Source organism: Mandrillus leucophaeus, unplaced genomic scaffold (assembly GCF_000951045.1).
Source record: "Mandrillus leucophaeus isolate KB7577 unplaced genomic scaffold, Mleu.le_1.0 Scaffold524, whole genome shotgun sequence".
Lineage (NCBI taxonomy): Eukaryota > Metazoa > Chordata > Mammalia > Primates > Cercopithecidae > Mandrillus > Mandrillus leucophaeus.
Window position 1 is genome coordinate 1,509,655 of NW_012105631.1, and position 9,199 is coordinate 1,518,853.

Below are 9,199 nucleotides of genomic sequence, written 5' to 3' on the forward strand. Positions count from 1 at the left end.
TGGCACATGCCTGTAGTCCTGGCTACTCAGGGAGCTGAGGCAAGAGAATCACTTGAACCCAGGAGGCGGAGGTTGCAGTGAGCCGAGATTGTGCCACTGGACTCCAGCCTGGGTGACAGAGCGAGACTGTCTCCAGAAGAAAAACCAAAAAAAAAGAATTTGGTGATTCCAGTGTTGTTTCCACAGTGTTTGTGAGCAATCAGTGATTTTAATGTTATTTTAGTTTGTGCTTGTCGTTAGTACATATCACCATCTAATGTACAATGTATTTTTTGTATTTACTTATTCATTGTCCAAGTGGAGACCCCACTGATCTGTCAGCTTTACAGGAGCATGGGCTTTGTCTATTTTGTTCATTGCTATATCCCCTGCACCTGAAGCAGTACCTAACTTCTCATAAGCACTCAGCCAGTATTTACTGCATCAACAAATTATAGCTTCCTTTATTCTGAAAAGAAATACAAATGATTGTTAAGAAAAATTATTTCTATCCATATGCACACAGTCCAAGAGGATTTATCCATTGGATCAATCCAAATGAATAAGCATTTGTTTACTTGGTATTGTAAACATTAAAATTCTTGGCTGAGATGATACAGATTTCATTTTAGCATCTGCTCACGGTTGCCCTTTGCTAAGTTGCTGGGTGTCAAAGAATGCTATCAGTGAATGATTAATGCACTATAGGTAGTAGAGTAAAATTTGCTATAGAATAAATTTTGATTAAATTTGTCTCTATTCTCATTGCTTTTTTTACTAAATTTAGGATGTATAGATATACATCCTAAAGTATGGGAAGTGTGAGAGTGTGGGGGAAAAAACCATCTCTTTAACAATCTATAACCATAACTTAAAATTTAGAAAAATTTCAGCTTTTCATATAGATTGTATTACATTATTTGGCACAATGTTAGGAATATTATTTAAAATGTTAACTGTCTACCTTGTATGTTAATAACTCATGGGTTTTTTTTAAAGGGCTTATGAGTTTTCCTCTTTGTGGCGTCTCTTTTGTAAAGGAAAATAACATCAAGGTTTGGTAATTTTGGCAACATAGAAAAAGGCAGTTGTCAACTGGAAAGTGCTAATAAGGTGAAGGAAAAAGAAAAAAAAAGAAAAAGACAATTCATTAAAAAAACTGAAGCCAAGATATTAGTGTCTGTTGGTATTAACACTCAAAAATAGTTTGATTTTAAAGACAATCCAAGAGGATTATTTTACTATAAGTACTTTTTAAGTCTTAAAGTAATTCCTTGAAAGAAACACTTCTCAATAAAATCATCTCAAATGTTTGCTGAAATATTATAATATTAATAAATGCATTCAACGTATTGGTCTTTGAATCCCATTGTGTTGAAATAACATAAAAAGGAGGGTGGGCGGGGCTGCAGGCATGAGGACAGCAGTCAGCCCTGGAATGGAATAGAATTTTGTTGGTCCCTACCATTCCTTTGGGGCCCTTTGGCTTAGGTAAATGACTTGGGAGGATAGTTCTGTTACTACACTAACTTTAGAGCAAGAGAAGGTTAAAATGTTCACACTCATATAATACCCATATATTATTTTGCTGAGAAACTTTTTATTACGTAACAGGAGCTTAAGCCAAAAATAAAAAAGTTGATCCTAAAGACTGGATCCTGTCACTGTGGCAAGAGAGTAAGAGGGTCATTGGGGATAGCAGTGGCGGTGGGGGGGAGGGGACTGTCCTTTCATGTCACTTAAACCACACCATTTCGTGCTTATCTCTTGCAAGTAGACCATATGGAGTCTGTCCTCTTTAACTCAAACAACTTAAGAGAAGCTAGCAGAGAAAGTGAGTAAATCAAGAAGGTTTGAAGTCCATCGATTCTCTATAATTAATAGTTATTATTACTGAAAGTTAATTTATCATTGATTTATTTACTGCAAAATACTGACATTTTATAGAGGATAGCTCTTTAAAATGAAGGAACTCATTTAAAATACTCCACACAAATAACATAATAGACACACACAGTCACGTTTACATATATACATATATATCAATTGCATAGGTATGTGTGTGTGTGCATTTCATAAGTCTCTCGGCAACTATTTGTATGAGAATTTATTCTAAGTATAACATCAGGTTAGTGTTGAGAGAAATAAGGTATAATTTCCCAATACTAAAATCCTTTAAGCTTTATCTTTTATATCTATCTTGTATTGTTTTTAATATGTATTTCAGGTAAATAGGAAGCAGCATCCTATTTATTTCGAGAACGTCTATATAAAAATTTAATCCCAACTCTGCATACATACCGAAAATAATAGGCACTACTAATACTTGTGCACATGGGCTGATGTCCACATGGTATTCCTATGCTCAAACTGTTTCCAAGCAGTAGAAAACAGTAATTATCATGTTTCTAGTAGAGCCGGGCTGGGTGCATTAAGAATATGCTTTCTGACCTCTGTGATTGCTATTTATTACACAGGATTATCAAGAGGAAATTGCTGTTGCTCAAGAGAACAAAATACAGCTCCAACAAATGGGAGAACGACTTGCTAAAGCCAGCCACGAAAGCAAAGCATCTGAGATTGAATACAAACTGGGAAAGGTTAACGACCGGTGGCAGCATCTCCTGGACCTCATTGCAGCCAGGTAAAGAGGACCTGAGTCAATAGGACACGTGTAGGCAGCATTTTAAAGCCTTTCAGTCTGCCTTTCATCAGCCAAAGATAATCCAATAAATCAGTCTCTCTTTCTGGGTTATCTCAGCATTTTCAAAACTGTTCGTGCTCCTCTCATAATTGGCGCTTTCATTACCTTGAAAATTCTCCTCTTGTTTTATAAATCTCGTGTTGTTTGTATGTAGCTGCAAGAAAGAGAGAGAGAGTCATATCTAAACAAAACTCATTCCCAAGAGAAAATTCTTTATTTTAGGGCTTCATGGGTATTCAAACTCCTGTCAGGAAGAAACTGCTGACCAGTATTTGTGGAGAGTGGTTTTGTCTGCAGTAGCCAAAAAAAAAAAAAAAAAAAATTACTAGTTAGCAAGGTATGGAAATAAATCTGATTATTGCCACTCCGCTCGGTTGTAAAAATCAGCTGCTGCGTTACAGTAATTTTGTGTTGAGCTTAGTGGTAACTATAAGCCTTTGCCTCATACCTAAGAGGAATATTATGCTCACTTTCTGTTGTAGAAGGGTAGGGTTGGGCAAGAGAGATGAAAGTCATAAAGAAAAATATATGAGGGTATTTACTAGCAATATAAAAGTCTAATATGAATGATGCACTATGTTATAAAAATGCTCTATGCTATTAATATAAAAAGGAGTGAATTTGGCTTCATGTTGGAACTTAGGCACCCTGAGGTCAGGAAACTTCCTCCATTGTATTCACTATATATTACAAGCACTGGGAACCGTGCCTAAATATGGATTCAATGAATACTTCAGTGCATAAATGAATACTTGAATATTTGAGTAAATGTTCTTCATGGCAATTAGGAGAGCTGGAAGGTTACAAATGGTGCCATTTGAAGTCTATCCCACAATACACTTTTAAAATCTGGGTTTCTTTTCTTGGCCATGCTGCATAAAAGTGAACGTGAAACAGTGTCCTTTGCATACCATGTGCTCACCAAAATCGCCTGTGGGCGTCACAATTCTGTATGCTGGTTTTGAACACATTTCATATATTTCTTTTCTATAAGAGAGTTACCAAAAAGTATCCAACTCAAGAAAGTGAGATTATCATTTATTTCTGTGGCAGTGAAACAAAATAGAATAAATGTATATCAACTTTTTATTTATTTATATTTATTTATTTATTTATTTTTGAGGTGGAGTCTTGCTCTTTGGCCCAGGCTGGAATGCAGCGGCACAATCTCAGCTCTGCAACCTCTGCCTCCCAGGTTCAAGCAATTCTCCTGCCTCAGCTTCCCAATCGCTGGGATTCCAGGCGTACACTACCACACCTGGCTAATTTTTGTATTTTTAGTAGAGATGGGGTTTCACCATGTTGGCCAGGCAAGTCTCAAACTCCTGACCTCAGGTGAGCCACCCGCCTCAGCCTCGTGAAGTAGTGGGATTACAGGTGTGAGCCACCGCGCCCGGCCTCAGCTTTTTAAATGTTTAACCATAGCACTGATACAGCTAACATTTATTGAACACTTTGCTGGTTCCAATGACCACACTGCAGGTTTCATATGCATCTTTTCATGTGTTCACAATGTCCTTTGAGGTGCCCTTATCATTATGCCCATTTTACAGATGCAGGGGCTGAGGTTGAGGCTTGTCCATCATCACGCACATGTTGCGTGGCACAGCCTGTGCTCAGACTCCAAAGCCCGTGTCCTAGAGTCCTATGCCCTCCTGCATCTCAAATTGGTGACTTCCTTTTCCCTGTTAGAGAGAAGACAGTTACATGGAAGATAAGTTCTGTTTTTGATCTCGACAATCTAATTTCACAGTTCTTTGTAAAGTACTTACAATGTGACAGTGACTATGAGAGTCAAGATAAAATGACAGAACTGAAGGAGAACTTCTCCTTTCAGAAGTTCAGGATGGGACTGGAGTAAAACAATGAGATAAGTAGGAGCTCTGGAAAAGGCACTATAAAGAGGTGGAAATAACAGTTTAGCTCAAATTGGTCTTGGAGTTTTGACAAATGTGTATTTTAAAATCCCAATGCTGTGTTCAGTCCCACTTCTCACTCACTAAAATGATAATAAAATCTTGTTTCAGAAGAAGGAATTGAAGTCCTTCAAGCTATAAATATCCTTGTTAGGGAAACTACCTGTTTGGTAAATATCCCCTGGGGAGTTTTTTGGTCAAATTTGACTCATAGATTGATTGACATTTCCACGTAATCCAGTTAAACTAGTTAATATTCTTTTCTTACTTGTAGTGGCTCAATGATGTGGAGAGTAAGGATGCACTATGTCAAAGATATTTTAAATCAGATTTAATGTAATCTAGTCATAAGCAGCTAACTTGGTGTATGCCCAGCTATGAGCCGACATTACAGCAAATGAGTTTGCTGCTTTCTCCTTGAATTCACATTTATTTATAACATATTTTGTCTGGCTGTTCAGTGGAGAATTTTCTAGATGTTAATTGTTCACTTTGCCAAAAGACATATTAATAAATTTCAATCAATTACATGTTTATAAGGTACCCATGCTTCTCACTGTAGTCACTTATATAATACTAATTTTTGTTTCCTCTTACATAAAGTCTCAGAATTTCCAGATAAAATTCCACAGGAGATTTTTGTATATATGTTGCCTGTTTCTAATTGCCTCCTTCCAAATTAGACTAGATGAGGCACTGATCATTGAGCCATCCTGGAGTTTAGCACCACGTTAGAGTCACAGTCTCCTTTGCAGCTTCTCCTGAAAGACACCCGGCCGTCACGTCTGCATTCTATTCCCTTGTGTATTGGTGCTTCGTTAGTGCACAGACTGGATGCATGTCTTCCACACCCATCCTCAACTGTGAACTGCCAGCTGAAGTATTAGGTTTCTGTGATTCAGTCCATTCACCACTCTTCCCTCTTCCAGCGCTGATGCACTAAAGCAAAATATAACCCAGTGTATGCCTTTCGACATTTCTGTGCTGTGTTGGTGCTCTTGTGAGAATGGAGAGGTTACTTTCGAAGATGATAATATTTTTAGGTGAACATCTCAGCTAATAGAAACATGAGCTATGGGCGCGGTGGCTCATGTTTGTAATCCTAGCACTTTGGGAAGCTGAGGCCGGTGGATCAGTTGAGGTCAGGAGTTCGAGACTCGCCTGGCCAAGATGGTGAAATCCAGTCTCTACTAAAAGTACAAAATTAGCTGGGCATAGTGGCAGGCCCCTGTAATCCCAGTTACTCGGGAGGCTGAGGCAGGCAGAGAATTGCTTGAACCAGGGCGGGAAAGCTTGCAGTGAGCCGAGTTCCCACCACTGCACTCTAGCCTGGATGACAGAGCAAGACTCCATCTCAATAAATAAATAAATAAATAACTGAAAATAAAAAATAAGTAAATAAATAAAAATAAAAAATAAATTAATTTTAAAAAAAAAGAAACATGAGCTAGGTCTTTAATATTCAATCGCAGAAGCAAAAAAAAGAAAAAAAGATTTACTGATAAGAAACCTATTACATACATAAAAAGAGAACGCATAATTTAGAGTCAACTTGACGTCGCCATCAGTTTAGCTTAGATTACTCTGAGAACAAAACAGATGTGCTTTGTACTGAGTTTTTAAATTGTGTTGTCAAGCATTGTCAGTTTTTTAGGACAACAAAAGTTGTTCAGTTACTTTTAGGGCTCAGTGGATAATGTTCTAGTATCCTTTGCATACTATCTAGATCTTCTCTGTAATACAGCAGTCACTAGCTACAGATGGCTATTTACATTACAGAATATTTAAATTAACTGAAATGGAATAAAATTAAATTATTCCTTAATTTTAATTATGGTCAGTTGCACAGGCCACATTTTAAGTGGTCAATAACCACATGAGGCTAGTGGCTACCTTATTGGACCCTGTACAATGCAGAACATTTTTATCCTCTCAGAAAGTTCTGTTGTTCAGCAGTGGCCGAGATAATTAAAAATATCTCTGAGCCGTTGGCTTTTATTAACAGTCATCATAAGAAACTGTCATTGGTGACATATGACTCTAATTTCTGTAAAACTGCCTTTAAGAATACTGGCTCTCGTTTTGTCAATGAATCCTGTGCGGAATATCCACATAGCAATTTCTCTAGCGCTCAGGACTAAAATGAAATCTGTCTTTTAGTATTAATTCTTCAGTGCTTCTTATCACAGACAATGAATTGTGTAACATTTCTCATCTTAGCATCTAGGAAGGTCAAATTCAACTTGTTTACTCTGTTGTGATGATTTGGGGACAGGGAAGTGGGTAACTGGACCTTGTAATAGTGAAAATTCTTTTTCTCTCTGCTAAACCTAAATCCCCATCACCAAAGCAAAAGCATACTTTAGTTATTTGGCTCTTATCTTTTTGGGTTCTTTTTCAGTAGCAGCTTTTTTGGGGATATAATCCACATGCCATATAACTTACCTATCTAAAGCATGTAATTCAGTGAATTTAGCATATTTATAAAGCTTTGCATATATTACTCTAATCAATTTTAACACACTTTCATCAGTCCCAAATAAAAACAGTTACCCATTAGCTGTCACTCATTTTTCCCTCCTCTTCCTTCCCCACTTCTCCCAGCCCTAGGAAACTACTAATCTACTTTCTGTTTCTACATGTGTACCTGTTCTGAATAGTTCATATACATAGATCATATAATATGTGGCCTTTTGTGACTTGTTGTTTTTAATCTCTATATTTATTATAATTGCCTCAACATTGTGTAGGAGTAGAAACAAACAATTTTTTAAAATTATTGAATGCCTACTGTATATGAAGTACTATGCTTCTTGCTATAGGGCAGAGGTTGGCAAATGTTTTATATAGAGGACCAGATAGTAAATATTTTTAGTTTTGTGGGCCAAATAGTCTCTGTTGCTATTAGCGTGTTGTTATAGAGTAAAAGCAGCCATAGAAAATCTGTAAATAGAAAACCATGGCAGTGCTCCAACAAAATTTTATTTACCAAAACAGGTGACCTGCTCTAGGGATATAAAGATGAGAAAGAAAATGGTCCCTAACCAAATAAGTGTCATAATGCAAGTACACAAGGGTTCCTCACTGCAGGGCCTCTTCCTTTCTATTCTCTCTTCCTGGGCATTCTCTTGCCTGCCCCTGGCCTGGCCAGCTCCTGATTGTTCTTCATGTTTTTCCTTCTCTCCAGGTTAGATCAGATTCTTCTTATCGGCTCAGTAGGCTTCTCCTTCATAGCATTTCCCTGAACTATTTGAAATCTTGTGTGATCAGTCATTTTAAGCCAGTTTTCTCTACTAAAATGTAAGTGTATCTAACTTTGATCACCATAGTAATCCCAGCTCCTGACCTTGTTCTTTGCACATAGCAATCACTCCAGTATATGCTGAGTTTCTCAAACCTAAGCCACAGGGTGGAAAGTGTATGCACACAAATGAGAGCATACACAAAGCAAAGCACTGACTTCGGTCTTCAGCTGCCTGAGTCATAGTGTGATTCTGCTTCATCAACTTGCTTATCTTCTCAGCACCTTGGTTACCACATGTATAAAATGAGCATCATAATAGTAGCTAGCGCAGAAGAATGATTAGAAGAACTACATGAAATGGGACCTGTAAACCATTGTATTAGTCCATTTTCATGCTGCTGATAAAGACATACTCGAGACTGGGTAATTTATAAAGAAAAAGAGGTTCAATGGACTCACAGTTCCACACGACTGGGGAGGCCTCACAATCATGGTGGAAGGCGAAAGGCACATCTTACATGGTGGCAGACAAGAGACAATGAAAGCCAGGCAAAATGGGAAACCCCTTATAAAATCATCACATTTCATGAGATTTACTCACTACCACAAGAACAGTCTGAGGGAGACCACCTCCATGATTCAGTTATCTCCCATCGGGTCCCTTCCACAATGCATGGGAATTATGGGAGCTACAATTCAAGATGAGATTTGGGTGGTGACACGGTTAAACCATATCAACTGCTAAGCATAGAATATGTTCAATAAAGGTCAGCTGTCATCCCAGAGGGAGTTCGAAGGCTGTGGAGGTAAAACGCATATGCAGTACAAGCAAGGCTTTGTGAAGTTCCTAGCAGCTGCCTTCAGGAGGACTTTCAGTTTAAAGGATGTTCTACCCACATTGGAGGTCAAAAGAAATTAAATTCTTGGAATTCATGGCTGGTATTACCTAAGGGTGTTCGAGTTGGAAGGTGCCTGGGAAGGATCAGGAATGCATTGATGCGATGAGCACAGAAATGGCACAGAACTAATCAAGAGGCCTGAGTTTAGTCCACCTAGTTCCTGCTGTGTGGCCCAGGTCTCACTAAATAACTTCTCTGAGCCTCAAGTTACTCGTTTTCAAAGTGTTAATGAAACTAGCTGCCACATCTCCAATGAGAAAATGCAAGGGAAAGGACCGTGTATACTATAAAACACTATCTATGCCAGTCTCATTCTTTTAAAATCCTGCGGAGTATTCCATAGTGTAAATATACCACAACTTACCTAGGATTTTCTGTATCAATGAACATTGCGATTTTTGCTATTTCAATAATTATATCTTTAAAGCTTTGCCTTGTCTCATATTTAGTTCATTGG

At 37.9% G+C, this 9,199-nt stretch overlaps 1 protein-coding gene across 1 annotated transcript in view; it reads left to right on the plus strand.

Moving 5' to 3' along the window:
• SYNE1 (spectrin repeat containing, nuclear envelope 1) overlaps positions 1–9,199 on the plus strand; it is a 570,706-nt gene that overhangs the window by 506,160 nt on the left and 55,347 nt on the right. Inside the window, exon 129 of the mRNA XM_011996807.1 lies at positions 2,457–2,623. Within this exon, the coding sequence (XP_011852197.1) occupies positions 2,457–2,623 (167 nt within the window). The remainder of the gene's footprint in view (positions 1–2,456; positions 2,624–9,199) is intronic.